At 44.2% G+C, this 19,425-nt stretch overlaps 1 protein-coding gene across 1 annotated transcript in view; it reads right to left on the bottom strand.

Annotated features, from left to right (window-relative positions):
* Window positions 1-19,425, bottom strand: part of PCSK2 (proprotein convertase subtilisin/kexin type 2) — a 113,227-nt gene that overhangs the window by 32,891 nt on the left and 60,911 nt on the right. Inside the window, exons 3-5 of the mRNA XM_033142899.1 lie at window positions 7,181-7,294; window positions 6,086-6,194; window positions 2,578-2,615 (exon numbers count right to left, since the gene is read on the bottom strand). Coding sequence (XP_032998790.1) covers window positions 2,578-2,615; window positions 6,086-6,194; window positions 7,181-7,294 — 261 coding nt within the window. The remainder of the gene's footprint in view (window positions 1-2,577; window positions 2,616-6,085; window positions 6,195-7,180; window positions 7,295-19,425) is intronic.

Here is a 19,425-nt window from a genome sequence, read left to right as displayed (position 1 = left end):
TGACTCCATCTATCCTCAGCCTGACTCATTGCAGCAGAGAGCCCTACTGTGCAGCTGACATCAAGTTTGGGAGGCTTATATATGGGAATTCATAAACTTTACAAACTGCTGGACCATCTATCATAGATGAGAGGGTAACTTAATCATGACAGACCATCTCCCTTTTCTAGGTACGTTTCTTATCTGTTCTATATATTCTGATCGCTTGCCGATCAGAAGGTTGGCAGTTCAAATCCCTGCAATGGAGCAAGTTCCTGTTGCTCTGTCCCAGTTTCTGCCAACCCAACAGTTCAAAAGCACACCAGTGCAAGTAGAGAAATAGGTACCGCTGTGGTGGGAAGGTAAATGGCGTTTCCGTGCGCTCTGGCTTCCGTCACAGTGTCCCATTGTGCCAGAAGCTGTTTAGTCATGCTGGCCACATGACCCGGAAAGCTGTCTGTGGACAAATGCTGGCTCCCTCGGCCTGAAAGCCCCATTGTCGCCTTTGACTGGACTTAACTGTCCAGGGGTCCTTTTTACCTATCCCATTTACTGTACCCTTGGCTTACATTTTACTTCTTCAGATAAAGTTAGACACAACCTCTAGTCTCCTCAAGCCCAGCCCATGGTATAATATTTCCTTCCCTAATGTGAAAAAAATCTTGAAATTGCTCCTATGCAACAGGCGATTATTCTGCAAGTATGTATGAACTGTTGCAAGTTGGCATAGTTCTCTGCTGTATTCCAGTCCACATATGACTCCACATCTAAAATCAAAACAATCACACTCTCCAAAGCCTATATACTACCGGTAATCTGCTCCTCCAATCTCTTCCCTGGCATCAATCTAAAGCAGTCAGACTTCGCTCGGTATACTTCTGCTCTTGCCTGCAATTACTCAGACTCCAACACTGTTTTGAAGGACTCTTTTGTGATGTCCGTATGCCTTAATTTCCCAAAGTAAACAAAAGCCCTGCATCCCTGTGGGATGAATCCATATCTAGACGCCTCGTTCATTGTGTGCTTGGTCTGAAGCCAAGCTATGCAAGCAGAATGACACAGATTGACTCTTTTTTGCTTTCCTCCCCACCTCCCTTTTAGCTCAAAAGGCTTTGAAACGGGTTGTTATGTGCCTCAGTCTTGTTATCAATGTTATCAGGCCATTCACACTGTAAGACCTATCGCCAAGAAGGCCTTGCTTGGTATTTCATGCAAGAAGAAATGGCACTGTTGCATCTCAACTAATGATTTAGGAGAATGAAAAATGGACCGTCCTGTATCGTAAGTGCATTTGAATTCCCCTCATAAATATCTATATGCCATTTTAATAATTATTATTTTTTAATTGCCAGGATATTGCCAACTGACAAGAAGGTGTTGGTTTGAGGTGCTCTTGTTTTTTTAACAGAAGCTTAATTTGAGGAAATCAACTTTTCATGTATGAGAGCATGATTACTTGTAACATCTGTAGACTTAGCATCAGTTGGCAACCCTACCCATATTCCCTTTTTGATGCATAATTTCATTCACTTTCTGAGATTATATCTGCAGCTATTTTGTGCCAAATCATGCCATGGATTCATTTATACCTTCTTCCACCAAAAAGGCTTCCAGAGCAGATGGGGAGGCTTGTGGCCATCCAAATGTTGTTGGACTACAGCTCTCATCATTCCTCACCATAGTCCACGCTGACTGAGACTGATGGGAACTGGAGTCCTAAAAAACATCTGGAGGACCACAAACTCCCCACCCCTGTATTAGATCAATAACCAATCTCTGCCCACAGGCTTGCAATCTAAAAGACACAACCTCCCCACCCCACCCCACCCAAAAAATGGTGGTGGAATTGTTGCATACAGTAAACTTGTTTCAACAAAAAGGGTATCTGATGGCAAATATGAAGAAGCAGAAACTGATAGTGATAGCTCAGGAAATTATATATATGTATTTCCATGTAGTAGTCATAGAGTCTTAGATCATAGAGCATAGAACTGCAGAGCTAGAAGGGGCACTGCTGGTTATCTAGTATAACCCCCTGCAATACAGAAATAACCACATCCAAAATAAGCTGTTTACCTAATTCCACTCCTCTTTTTACCATCACTGCAGGTCCATTGAGGACACGTGTCTTTGGCTCCCCAGGAGAGAGACCCTCATCAATTTTCCAGGTTTCTTTCAGATTCCTCACATTTTCAAATTATTATTCTACCATAGCTTCCCAGTCATCCTCCACTCTCCTTATTTCTTCCAATTCATATCACACATTTTGGGGGACTATCACGCTTGCAACCACATCATGAAAGCTGAATTAGGAAATAGTTGCGGAAGACACAATTTCCAATGTTGAGAATGAAAGCTCATTTAGAGCTTGGCAACAACGTAATTTCCCCCTTCCTACATATGTCACTGTTTTGTTCCGTGCATCAGAAGGTCACAGAGGTGAATTTATCCATACCCACCATGGACTTTTACTTGCTTTATGACCCAGTCTTATTCATCGTCTACATCAACAGCATAATTATGTGGCAAACACACCCAGTGGGTAAATATCTCCTCTAAAAAGAATGCCCAGAACGACATAGAACATTGTGTACTCACGTAGTTTGAAGCCAGATCTGGATGAAGGTAATCAATGCCTGCCAAATAGATAAATAAAAGAAGGCAGATAAAACAAAATTGGCACATTACAAATGAAAATAGCAAAAAAAAGTGCGTACTTTTAATCCTTTGTTATTTAGACTACTATTAAATGTTACATGTGAAGTTACATGAATTCAGAAATACCTTTGGGATCTGAAACGGAGGTTAGGGCTTTAAGAGCTACGGATTAGATATACCAATGGCCATAACAACCTCTCAAAGGGACATGTTGACAAGCCACAAACAATTCCACCAAAGCTGTGGGTAATATAATGAATTGAAAAAGATGTTTAAAATAACGTTTGGGGGGGGGGAACAAAAAAACCCCGAAGCTTTCCTTTTGGGAATTTTAGGAACAGAACTAATCATGCTCTAATCAGCCAGGATGGGCACGGGTCAAGGAGGCAAGTAGTGGGCCTTCCAGCTCGGAGGAATCTGTCTACATCGGCAGGGAGTATCCGATCGAAGTGGTCCAGTACTGGACCCGAGGACAGTCGAGGGGCCTCCAGTTCTGTTACTGTATCCAAATTGGCAGGGAGGTCACAGCAGAGCAGTAAGACTTTCTCCGCAAAAAAACAAGCTCTCAAATGCCTCACAGCTATGAGTCAAATTCGTATTTAAATTTGATTGTCCCTCTAGGGACGTTAGAGACCTGATTATCCTAAAAATTTGTGCTGGGCAAAGAACTAATAAGCCGTGGGTTATAAAATATATAGCAGATGAGTTTGCAGAAAGCCTAGATTTGAAAGCTTCACACCAAAGTCATCATGTATCGGAGAGCCACAAAAGATACTCCCATGGCCACATCATGATTCCAGCAGCAACACGATTGCCATTAATTGTCCCTGTTGCTTTTCCAGAACCATTGCCTCTCCGGTACCCATATCCATTTCACCCTTTCTTATTCCCTCATCTCATATCTTCCAACATTCCTCATGCATGCACAATGAGATTTATCTAGAACTCGTGTTCCATTGAACTTACATGTAGAATGTTTGATGTTTTATTTTATATGTGTTAGAAGCCTCATTTGATGGTGCTCATCATTTAGTGGGGGGGTAGAGGTTGCCTTTATTAATGTTTCTGGGTGAGCATTTTAAGTTGCATTGTTCACTGTTTCTGGTTTTATATTTCTTACATGCATTGCATTTTACCTTCTCAAGTCGCTTTGAGACTCTATTGTATAAAGCGAGTGCTTATTACAATGAATAATAATCATAATTCCCCACATTTATGCATCAGTTGATGAATTTATAAAGAATAATTGGTCAGCATTTTCATGCATATTTCTCCCAATAAGCATATATTTTCAAGCTGTTCCCCTAAGATAAAACATTTTTTTCTGTTCTTTTGCTGCTAATATATGTATTTTTATGCAAACTTTCACTTAATATTCTCATTTTTGTGCACATTATTTGGCTGCAGAAGAGCATAAAAAAATCAGAGAAGCATGAATTTGAAGGATAGCTATGTTTTGGTTCCTATAGTGCAGGGGTCAGCAAACTTTTTCAGCAGGGTGCCTGGTCCACTGTCCCTCAGACCTTGTGGGGGGCCTGACTATATTTTTTTTGGGGGGGGGAATGAATGAATTCCTATACCCCACAAATAAGCCAGAAATGCATTTCAAATAAAAGCACACATTCTACTCATGTAAAAACACCAGGCAGGCCCCACAAATAACCCAGATGCATTTTAAATAAAAGGACACATTCTACTCATGTAAAAACACACTGATTCCCAAACTGTCCGCGGTCTGGATTTAGAAGGCGATTGGGCCGCATCCGGCCCCCGGGCCTTAGTTTGGGGACCCCTGCTATAGTGCTTTGGTAAGCATGAATTAGATAATTTTCTATTACAATGTAAACCAAACTAAAAAAAATTCTGCCATGCACCCCTCAGCAGTAACAAATGGCATGGTAGGGTGGAAAAACTCACCTTACCTCCCAACAGCCAACTTGCTGCTGCCTACCAGGAGGGAGAGGGACGAGGTGGCATAGTGTAAATGTACCAGCAGAGCCAATCCAGTGTTCTTGCCAGTGTGTTTGCACTGCACAGACCTCCCTGCCACCTCACCCCTTCCCCTGTCCTTCCTGGTGCGCAGCAGTGATCCAGTGGTTGGGAAGCAAGCCATACACTGCTGCCACACCATATAGGAAATTCACCGAAATTGAATTCTTCAAATGTTCCTACTTTTAAAGCCCTAAATGACCTCGGCCCAGGATACCTGAAGGAGCGTCTCCACCCCCATCGTTCAGCTCGGACACTGAGGTCCAGCTCCAGGGGCCATCTGGTGGTTCCCTCCCTGCGAGAAGCGAGGTTGCAGGGAACCAGGCAGAGGGCCTTCTCGGTAGTGGTGGGTGCCCTGTGGAATGCCCTCCCATCAGATGTCAAGGAAACAAACAACTATCTGACTTTCAGAAGACATCTGAAGGCAGCCCTGTTTAGGGAACTTTTTAATGTTTGATGTTTTATTGTGTTTTTAATATTCTGTTGGGAGCTGCCCAGAGTGGCTGGGGAAACCCAGCCAGATGAATGGGGCATAAATAATAAGTTGTTGTTGTTGTTGTTGTTGTTGTTGTTGTTGTTGTTGTTGTTGTTGTTTTTGGGGGAGGAGGAGTTTCGATCAGCAATGTACTACAGAAATCATGTTCCTTATCTGAAGCAAACAGAATTTAAAGGTTGCTAGAGCCATGCCCAGGATTTTCTTGCATCAGTGAAATTGGTTTAAATCTATGGTTTGATTATTAGATCGCATGAATTACTATTTCAGATTCTGCTTGCTCCTTCCAGTTAGCCAGGTCACATACATACCACTTCTGTGCTCAGTCACTGAAACGTGACAAGTCACTCTGTGGGCCCAAGTAAAATGAGCCAGGGAGCTCCAAGGCATATGCAAATGGATGGGGTGATGGTCAGACAAAAGGAGCATCATTTCCCCTGTGGTGTATCTCTATTAACAATGATAGGTCCCTGTGGTTCTGTTCCAGCACAGTTACATGGTTACTTATTTTTAGCAGAACGATAGAACACTTACAGCACAAATTTGAAATGCCCTGTAATGTACAGTGGGGCAGGTATTAATGTATCTCACATGTTGCAATATAAATGGTAACATGTGTGTTTGTGTGTATAGTTCTTCTAAGTTGCCCTAAAACTGCAGAGCAGATTTAATGACACAATTTCCTCTTTGAAACTCAACTTCCATTTCAGTTCTTCTGGGCGAAACAAAATAAGCTGACAGCTGTTGTACCTGAACTGAAATAGCACTACCCATGGCACATTTTTGAGAATCATAATTATCCATGAATTGTAACCCAGGGGAGCTTTCTGTAGATGTCCTCTTGGCTGAAGTGAATCTCTTACAATGTTCTCATTAAAATATCCATGTTTGGAAGTTATGCCTTATTTTTAAATCAGATTTCTCATGTGATACGCACGGAGAGTCATGATATTTTAGTTCACTTACCATCATCCATAATTCCTATAGTTACACCTTTCCCTGTGTAACCCAGCTCCCAAGCTTCAGCTACATTCAGATCGAGTCCCGGAGTCCCATCTGCTTGCCCAGTGTTGATCTAATGCATAAAAAAAAATTAGAAAAAGAAAGCACAAGAGAATTATTTGCTTGGCACAAAACAGACTGTTTACATCCACTGAGAGTCTACTTGATCCATCTGCCGCAAGCTAGCCTTTGTTTGCTTGGGAAGGAGGCACTAAATCCAGGAATGCTGGCAATAAAATAAGAGAAGGTTAAAAAAAAAAAAGATTCGGATGCAATGGGACTGATGCATTCCATTGCTTGGTCAGAACCAGAGGTTTGCTCTTAAATCTGGCTTGAGTGACAGATCACAGCCAGTTATCATGCAATAATAAAAATGATTATGCCTCTGAACATGTCAAAGGTTAACTTGTATCAAGCCAGACCATTGGCCTATTTAACTCAGTAAGGGACCCCTGGACAGTTAAGTCCAGTCAAAGGTGACTCTGGGGTTGTGGCACTCATCTCTGCTTTCAGGCCAAGGGAGCCAATGTTTGTCCACAGACAGCTTTCCAGGTCATTTGGCCAGCATGACTAAACCGCTTCTGGTGCAATGGGACACCGTGACGGAAACCAGAGCGCATGGAAACACTGTTTACCTTCCCGCTGCAGCAGTACCTATTTATCTACTTACACCGGTGTGGTTTCGAACTGCTAGGTTGTCAGGAGCTGGGACAGAGCAACGGGAGCTCACCCTATCACAGGGGTTCGAAGCACTGACCTTCCGATTTGCAAGCCCAAGAGGCTCAGTGGTTTAGACCACAGCACCACCCACATCTCAGTATTGTCTACATTAACTGACAGCAGCTCTGCAGGGCTATCTCTGTCTAGGCAGGGCTGTCGTTGGCAAATCGTCCATTCAAAAGAGCTTAACTTTAGCCTCATCGTGTCAAAAAATAATTGGAAACAATAGGGTGTGTTTGCTATATTGTTCCATACCAAGACATGCTGGAGGACCATAGAAATCTGAAATTGCTTTCCTGATGTGTGCATGGAGGGGGATGGAAGTTCACGGTTGCTTACCAAGTACCACTGCTTTGTAAATAAAGGATCGTTCATGTTGATGTCTATTTCATTGATATCTCTGTATCCTCTCTTCCTCCTCCCAAAGCCTTCTTGCTGCACAGCCTTCTTCACCTGCAACAGTAATTTTATTAAGAGGTTATTACCATATCATTGGTATTTGTAAAACAAGAAGGGTATTGCCTTGTTGCTTACCATCTTGTTTTTTTTTTTAGTGTGGGGTGGGACTTAAACACATGAGCGGAGATGGAAAAGGAGCACCTCTCTTCCCTGGGTCTATGCTGCACCCAGGAGATGTGTGGAGGTAGCTTCCTCAGTGCTGACCCAATTTCACCAGGACGCAGCTCCATTCATGGATCTGGCCTGACCTGGGGGCGGAAGCAGCAGAGAGGAGGAGCTGTGGCAGTGGCATTGCTGCGCCTCTCCTCTGCTGGGCTCCAGCACGCAAAGGAGGCGATGACAGCCCCTGTGGGGAGATCCTCCTCACACTGCTGGCTATGTCGGCAGCTCCTGCAAATGGTGGGCCAGAGTTGCTGGGTTGGCCACATCACTGGGGGATGCGCTGCAGTGATGACAGCCTCTCTTCTCCTGCCCACTGTCCAGCAGCTGCTACAAGCTGCAAAAGGGTGGAGGCCGGCAGTGGTGGCCATGGAGAGGCTTGGCCAGCTCATCGTCCTCCCAGAACTCAGCAGCAGTTCTGGAGGGGGGGAAAGCAGGAAAATCTCAGATCCAAACAGAAGTCAGGAATGCTTCTGTGAATCCGAGATGTCCCAGTAAAATTGGAGCTGTCGGGGATCTGGTCTTCCCGTTTTCTGTTCTGGAGTTATCTCAATGAGTATTGGTGTCCAGTTCCATTCTGTTACTGATCTACATCCATCCATTCCCAATACCCCCTTCAGGAAGTCATATTATACCAGTTACACCGTTAAATACTTGGCTTCTGCACGCACACGCTTTTACCCTTCCTCTGTGTTTGAAGCACAGGTGGGCTACCACCACCTCATCAATCCTTGTGTTCAAACACAGGGAGTGAGTGGGAGCAATTCTGGGTAGAAAGGAAACAGTTCCATAGAACAGCAATGGCCAACCTTGTTGTGCTTGGGATTTCCATATTAAGTGCTCTCAGGCTTCGTGCGTTAATAGTCAGCAGAAGTGGGATGGCATAAATAAATGGAGCACCAGATCATTAAGAGGTGATTCATCTACAAGCCCCTGTTTGTGCTCTTTGAAAAAGGGGTACCCAATTGAATTAAAACTGGAAAACCTACAGCTGGCGAAAGAGAACACGGTATTTTCAGAGCACCTAATTAACCAGCGGAACATTACTATGTCACAAGGCTTTATTGAGGTGGAGCGCTAAGAAGGATTCGGAAAAAGGATTAAAGCTTAACATGAATGAGGATTTTATGACTATGGTGAACAAGGTAGAGAGAGAATGAAAGTGCAGCTGCCAGGTTGGGCAGAAGCCAACTGTGGATGGTTTTAAAACGGAGCTGTATCAGGTAAGCGATGAGGTTAATGCACGTGACTTTTGTGTCCATAGTGTATTCATTCTGATTTCTTTCTCACCCTGCCCCAAAGAGTTAATGCTGAGATGTCAACAGGCACAAAAAAGGGGGACGTGTTTAACAGTGCATAAGCCATGGCAATGTTCAGTTGACAAAATTCGAGTTGAGCTTTATATCTGATGAAATAAAAAATTATTTCCAGTAGCACCTTAGAGACCAATTGAGTTTGTTCTTGGTATGAGCGCATGCACACTTCTTCAGATACACAGATAAGTGGATTGTAGAGGGTTCTTAATTCTAAGACCCTTGGGTATAATGTCCAGGTTCCTGCATTTGGTTAGAAAGAAGATGTCTGTCTGTACCTGTGCCAGTTTCTTGGTGAGGTTGATGGACTTCCATTTCATGTGGCTCAATGTTGTGCCTTCCATAGTTCCAGTTACAGGTGGGTAGCCGTGCTGGTCTGCCATAGTCGGGGGAAAAATTCTTTCCAGTAGCACCTTAGAGACCAACTGAGTTTGTTCTTGGTATGAGCTTTCTGTGTATCTGAAGAAGTGTGCATGCACACGAAAGCTCATACCAAGAACAAACTCAGTTGGTCTCTAAGGTGCTACTGGAAAGAATTTTTTATTTCAACTATGGCAGACCAACACGGCTACCCACCTGTAACTGGATTTATATCTGATGGTGCAGGTTTGTTCCCCCCCCCCTCCCCACACACAATGGAATGTCTGGTGGGCCACAAATTCCCGATAAGATTTGTGTCTATTGGCATCTATCCACTTATCTGGTGCCCTCCAGATTGTTGAGCAGTACAACTCCCATCATCCCTGACTAGCCACGTTGGGTGAGGTTGATGAGAGTTGTTATACTTGGGGAAGGCTACCGTCCTATTAAGTGGGAAATCTTTGAAACAACGAGGCCATCCAATTCCCTGGCAGGCTTTCAAGGATAGCAACAGAGCTAGTTTAATTTATTTTTAAAATCTGGGAATTGGTTTTGTTGTCTTTCATACGCTTTCCTTGCTGCTTGCATTTTTGTTCTTCTTTTCCAATTATGTTCTGTTATTATTGTTGCTGCTGCTGCTGCTTTAAATATTGTTGGCCAGATGGCAGGATGCATTAATAAATAAATAAATTAAAATTATGCAATGAGATTGGCTCTGTAATTTGAGTTGAATCCTTACAGTGTGTGTGTGGGGGGGGGTGTCTCATACTGTACACATGGCTGCTGGGCTATGTTTCAAAGTGAGGAGGAAAATGCCTTAGGGACGGAGCCAGTGGAAGTATCTCTTAAGGTATTTGCTCCACTAGGAACTACCTCTGTCTCTGTGGACTCCGCTATACAGCTGCAAATAAAACATCTTAGGTGTGTTGTAAAGTGCAATATACAAATGTGACACTAGATGTCAATGGTGAGCTATGGGGAATTCAATATTTTTTCAAAACTTTTTTTTTTAAAAAAGCATTTTCACAGCATTTTTTTTATATGTGTGTAGATTCCACCTGTATGTATTATTTCATATTTACAAGGTATGAATTACTGTGAACAAATAAATCAACAGAACAGAACTCAAAAGCATACTTCAAAGGAGTTATGGGGTTGTGTTGACCTTCAAGTGGTAGTACACTTGCAAAATCCCACTGACAATGCAGAGCTTAGGGCAAGATTTGCATGGACGTAAATTGTCTTTTTTCTGCTTTGGTTGTGTTGCTAACCCTATACTTTATTTGATGTTTATGGTTTGCAGATCAGAAAAAATGAATCTGGGAATACATTACTGTACTAAGTAAGTGAGAGCTGTCTATCACCCAAATCACATGCCTCTGCCCTTGGGGAATTCTCAACAAAGCATTGGTTACATTAATCATTAAGTACTGCTATAGCTCCTGGGAGAATATCCTTCATTAGACTCAGCATTTTCTGATAGTCCAGGATGATATATGAATGTTTCATCAAAAGACAGGAGATGTTTTCTTGATAGCTGGGAATCTCCCTCTAGCTTTTGGGCTGTGAAACCTGCTATGATCCTGCAGAAAGTGACAATTGGTAGGAGAGGGCTGAGAAACAGCATGGGTCCGGTTTGCAATATGAATTTAAAGAGAACCAAACGGGGAAGCAAGAGGTGTGGGTTGGTTAAAGCATCTCCAGATTTACTTGCTCTCTTCGAGACACAATTCAGGATTGTTTGTTTATTTATTTTATTTAAATTTATATACTTCCCAAGGAACCAAGAAGACCAAAACTTCAACAAAGAATGGGGAAATTTTATAATTTATGTTGGGAGACCATTTTAAGCAAGATGAAAACGCTAGCAGGATTGCGATAACACTTGTAACGTAGCAAGAACTATGGAGACAATAGAGTTATATAAAACATGGAGTATTGAAAAAGATGCAGCAATAAAGGTTTGATAATGGTACCCATGGGGGGGGGGAGTCCAGAGATTCAGAGGAATCTCTTAACTGTTGATTTGTATGGTTGTATTGTTATAATTTTGTATATGTAAAAGCAAATAAAAAATCTCTCTCTCTCTCTCTCTCTCTCTCTCTCTCCTTTCATCTAGAGATCAAAAGGAAGGGTTTATGGCATAAAAATGCAAAATGAAAACAAAACAAAATTTAAAAAAAACACAAAACAAGCAATCAAATAGAAAAACCAATAGCCTTGGCGAACACCTTGATGGTTAAGAGCAGTTCCACAATAGAACCAGATTTTTGGAGGAGTGATGGGCTCTCACGAAGGAGGAGGAGGAGGAGTAGGGGGGGGTTGGATTTGATATCCCGCTTTATGACTACCCTAAGGAGTCTCAAAGCGGCTAACATTCTCCTTTCCCTTCCTCCCCCACAACAAACACTCTGTGAGGTGAGTGGGGCTGAGAGACTTCAAAGAAGTTTGACTAGCCCAAGGTCACCCAGCAGCTGCATGTGGAGGAGCGGGGACGCGAACCCGGTTCACCAGATTACGAGTCTGCCATTCTTAACCACTGCACCACACTTACGGGAGATCTCCAAGCAAAGAATGCACCAGCAACAGACGGGGTGGATTTCCAGCATCAAACAGGGGGTTGGACTAGAGGTATGTTTGTTAAACAGGAGAATGGACTCTAGCATGTTTATTAATTCTTTATTCTCACATCAACCCTGTCAGGTGAGTTGTTTTACAACATAGCAGCTGACTTCAGATCAGCTGAGTTTGAATGTGGTCAAAGGCCTAGGTTATCGACACAGCTCCGTTAAGAAGAGTACACTTGTATGGTACACAGACAATGAGAAATAGCCAAGTGATTTGCAAAAATATGGGGGGGGATCCTTAAGGCAACAACAAACAATACTACTTTTTAAACACAGGTAGTAAAATTCAAGATGTTTAACAATGGACATTGCATACTTGTGTTTCTACACTTAAAACATCATAGATAGATGTATGCCTATTGCTATGCCATTTCTGTTTAATAATGTAATCTGATTCACTATTGCAGTCCCCATATTTAGAGCTCTCCTTCTCACCCATGCCTAGATCATTAACAAACGCCTTGCTGTGACTCCATTAGAGAAAAGGCTCCACGTACTTCAGAAGATAGCCTCGTGATTATAAAATACCAACAAGGAAAAAAAAATGACAACTAAGTATTGAGTTTTAATATACTTCCACTTAGGCATGGTGCATAAAATAACTGGGATGCTAATAAACCAGCAGGACAGTGAGGCAGAACAAATTAACAAATTCATCTATCGACTTCATGACTACTCCGGGGGGAGCGCAAGTATCATAACATTGTAAACTGAAAGCATGCTGTGCGCTCCGAGGAATGGCAAGAAAATAGCCTCTGCATCTTAATGCAGCAACATGAGCAGGGCTGATGAGCAGGATTGGCGAAGAGCACCATCCTTGCTGCCTTCAATGTGCTGCACTAGGGAGGATGATTCCTTCCCCAACCCGCAGCATTATTCCCTTGGCTATCTTCACCCAAGCACCAAATCCGAATCCTACTCTTTTATAGCACATGACGAAAGAATAGAGAGAGAGATCCCCATCGGCACTGTTGCCTGGGATATGTGTGTGAGCTTGCTTGTGTAAGACCATAATGGGCTCTTGAGCTCTTGAGCGGTGGATTCAGGAACACGAAGAGGCAAAAACCATGCAGGTTCAACAGGATTTATTTTGAGTTACATATGTAAAGCAAAAGGCACAATCCAAAAGTTGGACTGAGCACTGAGAGACTGGCGCGTACTCATTATAAAGGCAATACAGAAACCGAAAATAGAAACCGAAAATTGGCTCAAGGTTCACATGTTCCTTAGGAGTACAACCTCCCAAAGCCTCCCCAACTCGCTCTCCCCAGTCTGGGAATGTCCTGGCAAGCCTTGAATATACTTGGCAGACTTCCCAGAAATATAGCAACATCATTCAGTAAGCAACAAACAGACCCCTATTGTATATCTATTCATAGGGCATGTGTGTGTGCCTAATCAGCAAGAAAGCATAACTTCAATTAACCGGCAATAATACTTGTTGCATTAGATAGGAAATACAAAAGCATAAATCAATAATACCCTTGCAGGGGGATGAGTCTACTAACTAGGAAATACCTTACATCTTAATGGACTGAATACAATATTAATACAGGTGGCAGGAGCCAACTCCAGCTGCATTCCTCCTGTCTGCTCAGAAAGCGCATACATCCCGTCCAAGGCTGAGAGCCCCCCTTGCTCACACAACTCAGAGCTGCCCCTCTCCCAAAGACCCATAGGAACATTACACAAATATGCAATCAATACATACCAATACATGTAAGGATACCCAACTCCAACAAGCCTGATGCCTCCAGTATGATCAATCAACAAGACCAGCTCTTAAGCCCATTAAAGGCTAACCACAATTAACGGCACATTCCTTAAAATGGGCTTTCCGTCCCCCTCTCTCGTGATGGTGTTTCTATGGTAACAGCCAAGGTGCTATTTCTGTATTAACAGGCCATTGTTTAATTCCAGACCGTACACCGTTATCAAAACTTTGAAGCTGCTGGCCAGTTTTTGGCTGATTTCCCAGAAATAGTTGAAGAAGCAACATTAGGCACATTCCTTTGTCTCTCTTAATATTACAAAAATACAGAAAATATATTAATGCACAAATGCTGTGAATGATACACAAATAGACAAGCTTAGAAAGCAATTAAGGCATTCATAATCAATATGGGATATTTAGCTATTTGAACTGTCCCCTTCATTCCCTCCTTTTCTCTTCAGACAACTCGGACTTTCCAAGTACGAGTTCGTCTGACGGATCCTCCTGAGCCAAACTGCGATACAGGGCCATTTTATAGGGATCAGTTATCCTTTGCACAGAATCAGAAATACACTTTTGGACACATTGGGCTAAACAAGGGGCCATGTAAATTGATAACAAAATAACAAACAGATATGGTCCTCGGCCATGGAGACCAACTGTGAGCCACTATCATGTAGCACCTCCTCTCCATTTATAGGGGTAGTAACATCATTAACTCTTCCGCAATGGTATGCATGTTCGTATTTAAAGGCAGTCAGGTTCAATGGGATGGGTAGCAAAGGCATTTCCACCCTTTGCATCTATGGGGCCTGACATGCGTACCGAGCAATTTTCCTTTGGGTTCCTCCCCACAACCTACGCTCCTGTAGGTGCCTCAATAGGAAAAGAAATACCACCACCATGTAAAGTATAGTTAACATGATGCTAACACCTAGAAAACTCAGTGTATTCTCTCTTTGCGTGGTGTTCTCGTGGGGCATCATTTCTCTGCTCTCCACCTTTGGGGATCAACGTATAGGCCACACGTACCACAGGAAGATTTCCTGCTGTTGGAAGTATTCCAAGCAGCTTAACTACTGTTTCTTCCTGACCCTGGGTTCCTGGAACCTCCACCTGAGGGAGTGACCCTTCCGTTTAGTGACGGGGGGAAACTGACTTGCACCGTACACACCTCCTTTCTAATTCCTGACTCAGATGGTTCTGGTATATCACTTGGCCCCTGTGGCTATAGCGATTACTGTAGAGCAATACACCTCGTGTGTGATGCCCACCTTCCGGATTAGGAGGAACGGTCTATGGACCCACTCCTATTCCCCAGTGGCCCTATAGGCCCTGCTTTGACTGGTTGGACAAACCAATGGCAGCACTGTCCTACTGTCCAACTGTCCTGATACCGTTCAGCTGCTGATGTTTCCCAGTTTCTTCTGCCGTGCGTAGAGGTGCCAGCTTCCCGGGTGTGGCACCAGCAGGGCTGTCGTCTCGCGGACATCGAGAAATAATCAGGAATCACTGTCCAATCTGCTTCAACTTCCTTCACACGCGGACGGTGGACCCACGGGATGGTACCGGTAACTTTCACTGTCGTTGGAATAGACAGGAGAACAGTACGCTGCCCTCGCCAGGCCTCGCAGAATGGGGCGGTATGTTGACCCACACTCGGCTCCTGGTTCGATAGCGGCAACGGTTCCACCAGCACACAAGGCGTTCTAGCCTGGGTCCACCTGTTCAAAGACAAAAATCTGAGACAGTGATTGCACATCATGCTCAATATCTATAACATTTCTCGAAACAGCTGAAACCATTTCCGTTGTCTCTTCAGCACAGGATACTTCAGCTGCTTCTTCAACTCCTGAAGTTTCTTCTCTAGCTGTAATTGCTTCTGTGGTTACTTCTTGCTGCACTGGAGCTGCACAAAGTACATCAGCACCAGCAAGTTCAATTTTTCCTGTTGATTTTTTCTGTTTCTGCTACTAGCACCTGCTTCACTTCCTTCTGTGACAGAACTCTTTCCTTCCTCTGATAAAGCACCAGAGTCCGAGATGAGGGTGCCTCCACCTTTGGTCTTTACTGCTGCAGTTGCTACCATTCCTGTGAATTTCGCTTCAGTAGCTAGCTCTATGCTTCCAACCTTTTTTTTTTTTTTCTTCTTCTCTTTTTTTTTTTTTCCTTCTTCTTCTCGGGGGATCCACAGTTGACTCACTTTTCACAGTGTCATCCTCTGTTAACTCGGCCTTAGTGCGTTTTGGTCCCAAAGTAAGTGCACCTTCCTTGCCATTCTGCAAAGATCCTTCAGTTGCAGTTACAAGCGTGAAATCCTTCGGTTCATTACTTTCTGGAACATCAACTGCAACTTTCTTCCGTGCCTGCCCATCTCAAGGTATGGCTGGCACCTGCTACATCCATTTGGATGACATTCACTACCTTTTGATCAGGTGCCGAGACTGCAGCTACTCCCCTTTCCATAGATCTCTCAGCTACAGCTTGCTCTGTTGATGTTTTTAGGGCAGGATCATCTTCTACTTCATTCATTGAAGGCCCCTCAATAACAACTGCATAAACATCTTGCATTTCCCTCTGCTCAGGAGCTTCAGTCCTGTCACCAATTACAGAGGCTTTATCAGAATTTACCTCAACACATGTCGCCAGGGAGTCTGAAGTATCTTCTACCTCAGAGTTGAAACCGACCTCATTCTCCACATTCTGCAGGATCTCCTTTAGTCCTGGCTGTACGGTGGCTGCGGCTTCCGCTTCCATAATTCTTCTGACTGTTCTGAAAAGATCTCCTTATGCACCTTCTCAGGAGGAAATTTCACTTCCACTATGCGCCCTCCTTCTCTGCAAATACCTTCACACCAGCCTTGAGGGCTGCCTTCTCTATGGGGGCTTCTGTTTTCCTTTCCTTAAGAATAATATCACCTTCTGCTGTTTCTATAGAGGATGCCATCTTCTTTGCTTTGTGGAGTCCTCTGCCTCAACGTCTTTGCAAGAACCTCGCTCCACCATTTCCCTTGGCAATCTCTACAGCAAACTCTATATCCACCTTCTCTGCAGGTGTTTCCATATCTAGCCTTTCATCTGGCCGATCTGATGAGGCCACTGTTTCTGCCTTCTCTGCAGGAACCTCTGCTTTCACCTTTACATCTGGCTTCCCCGTGATGGCCTCCACACAAACAGACACATTTGATTCTTCCGCCTTTGTGAAAGGCTCCAAGTTCTCCTTTAAGTCTGCTGCCTCTGCTTCTACCTACTCTGGGAGGAACTTTATTTCCACCTCTTTGACACGGCCATCCGTTTCTATTCTCCACACATGGATCTCAGTCTCTGCATTCTGCTTGTAGACCTCCACTTCCACCTTTCTTGTGGGCAAGTCTTCTTCTACCGTCTCAGCACGGAGAGGTTCAAGTTTTTCATTTACCATTGCCTTGCCTTTGCCTTTGCCTTTGCCTTTGCCTTTGCCTTTGCCTTTGCCTTTGCCCTTGCCTTTGCCTTTGCCCTTGCCTTTGCCTTTGCCTTGCCTTTGCCTTTGCCTTTGCCTTTGCCTTTGGAAATACTGGTTTCTGATTTCAACTACAACATTCTCTGTGCTTTCTGGTAGTAAGCCAAGTGCGGCATGTTCGGCCATACCTAGGTCACTGACTTCATTTGCTGCATTCTGCACTGGAACTGCAGTTATCTTGCTTTGGATAGGTGCCTCAAACACAAAAACTTCGGCCCAGGGAGGCTCAGCTTCCTTTTGCTGCCCCATCGGCCACCCTATTCCCTTGGGTCACAGGTTCCTTTCCTCTCTGGTGCCCTTTGTAGTGCCTCACGGCTATCATCTCAGGGGTCCAAACGGCTCCCAACAGTTCTGCTAGCTGGTTTAGGCGTTTCACATTGCGCCCATCTGATTTCAGCCACCAACATTCTTTCCATATAGCTTCATCCTCGTTAGTGTGAGGAAAGCATACTCAAAGTCTGTATAGATGTTTACAGTTCGTACATTGGCCAACCATAGTACTTGGGTGAAGCCACTAATTCAGCTGTCTGAGCTGACGTTCCCGGATCCAAAGGACCTGCTTCAACTGTTTCATATTTCGCTAATCTCCTCCCATTCTGAACAAAGCTGCTTTTATCGGAGAATGAAATTTAGGCTTGCAGCTTTGTAGGAGATCTCGACCCAACAAAGGGATGGGACACTCTGACATATTTAGGAATTGATGGGTCAGCGTTCGCCCCCAATCACGCATTCCATGGGTTGTAGAAAAGGTTTTACTTGACTGGTCCCTGTTGCCCCTGTAACTTTGATTGACTGCATGCTGATAGCTGTAGTTGCCACTGGAACTACCGAATTCTCCATAAAATTGACCACTTGGTTCCCTATTTACATCTGGGCCATGAGTTCAGGGGAACCCTAAAGTGAACCTGGTCCTCCCTATTGCTGGTTCTCAAAACTTTGCCAGCCCCATGAGTACTGGACCTCCTTGTCCGCTATTCCATCGGTCTGTATGATAGGAGTAGCGATTTTTCACCGGTTCCTCTTCTTCCTCGGCTTGGTTCCCCTTGGTTCCAGCCTTCGCCCGTTCTCCTGTTCGGGCCATCCCTTTTCCAATCCAATGGCCTTCTCGGCTGCACAACGCACACTGGTTTCTCCCTAAACCAGTTTCCGCGCTCTCTGCCTCTTCCTTCAGTTGCACGTCCTCTTCCCTCAGTTGCACGTCCTCTTCCCTTCCTCATTTCCTCTTCTCCTTGTTGCTTCTCCCCTATAGCCAGTGCCAACATATTCAATTTCTTCTTTCTGTACTTCTCTTGTTTCCTTTCCTTTTCCTCATCTCTATTATCATATACACGCTGAGCAGTTGCTATCGTCCACTCCAATGAATGGCCTTCTAAACCACCCTTCTTCAGTATTTTCTTGCGGATATCTGGGGTTGATTGGGCTATGAAGGTAGTTTTTAATAATATCTCATTATTCCCCTCCTCTGGGTTTAGGGGTGTCCAGATTCGAAATGCCTCCTTCAGTCTTTCCAAGAACATGGCAGGACTTTCATCAGGCTTCTGGATAATTTCAGAAACTTTTGCCATATTGGTGGGCTTTCGCGCATCCCTAATGAGCCCTTGGATCAAAGTGCTCCTATAAGATTTGAGCTTCTGCCTGGCATCTGCCTCATTGTAATCCCAGTTGGGATCTGTGGGGGGATATTGAAGCAATCTTTCTCCCTCGTCTACTTTGTCGTCTGCCAGAAGGCGACGAGCCTCAGTACGTACTCTCTGCACTTCTTCGCTTGTTTGCAATTTCTGCTGGCAATCTTCCCAAGTAGGGGTAGTATTCAGGTCAGTGGTAGAAAGTGGGATATGCTGGAAAGTACTAGTTCTGGGCAGGGGTTCCCCTTCCCGTGGGGCAGGCCCAGGCGCATCCCATGCCTGGCGGAGCGGCATTAAATTAGACGTTATTCCCTTCACTCTTTCCATTTCTTTTAGTCTCCGCTGTTCCTCATAATTTAGCACCAGCTCGCTTGTGCTCAGGAAGGCTCTTAAATACTCCTCAGATTCTCTAATTTTTATCTGAGCCAGCCTCAAAAGCCCATCAGACCCACCTGCAGCAGCCTGCCACCTCTTCATGATCAGCCTAGCCCTTTGGTAATTTACTGCAGTGTTCTCTGGGGTTCTGGCATGGATGCCAGGGGTACATGGCAAATCCTCTGGTTGTTGGTTTAACTCATGGGTGGGATACACACTTTTCTTAGGCATTTGAAGAACTGCCTTGGGGTCTGTTGCCTCTGTCTCTCCTCCTTGTTCCTCTACTGCCCTCGGAGCCTGGCCTCGCGGCGATTGACTCGGTGGGGGTTGGAATGGAGCACTGGGAACATAAGGGGTTGTCTGCTGAACAATGTCTACATCTGTTCTGTCGAGATCACTTGCTACTTGCAACTGTGCTTTCTCTCCAGAGCATGGCATTATCTTCTTTTTGCA

This window comes from Lacerta agilis, chromosome 3 (genome assembly GCF_009819535.1).
Source record: "Lacerta agilis isolate rLacAgi1 chromosome 3, rLacAgi1.pri, whole genome shotgun sequence".
NCBI lineage: Eukaryota > Metazoa > Chordata > Lepidosauria > Squamata > Lacertidae > Lacerta > Lacerta agilis.
Note: the sequence above shows the minus strand (reverse complement) of the source record. Positions and strands in the feature narration are given on the sequence as shown.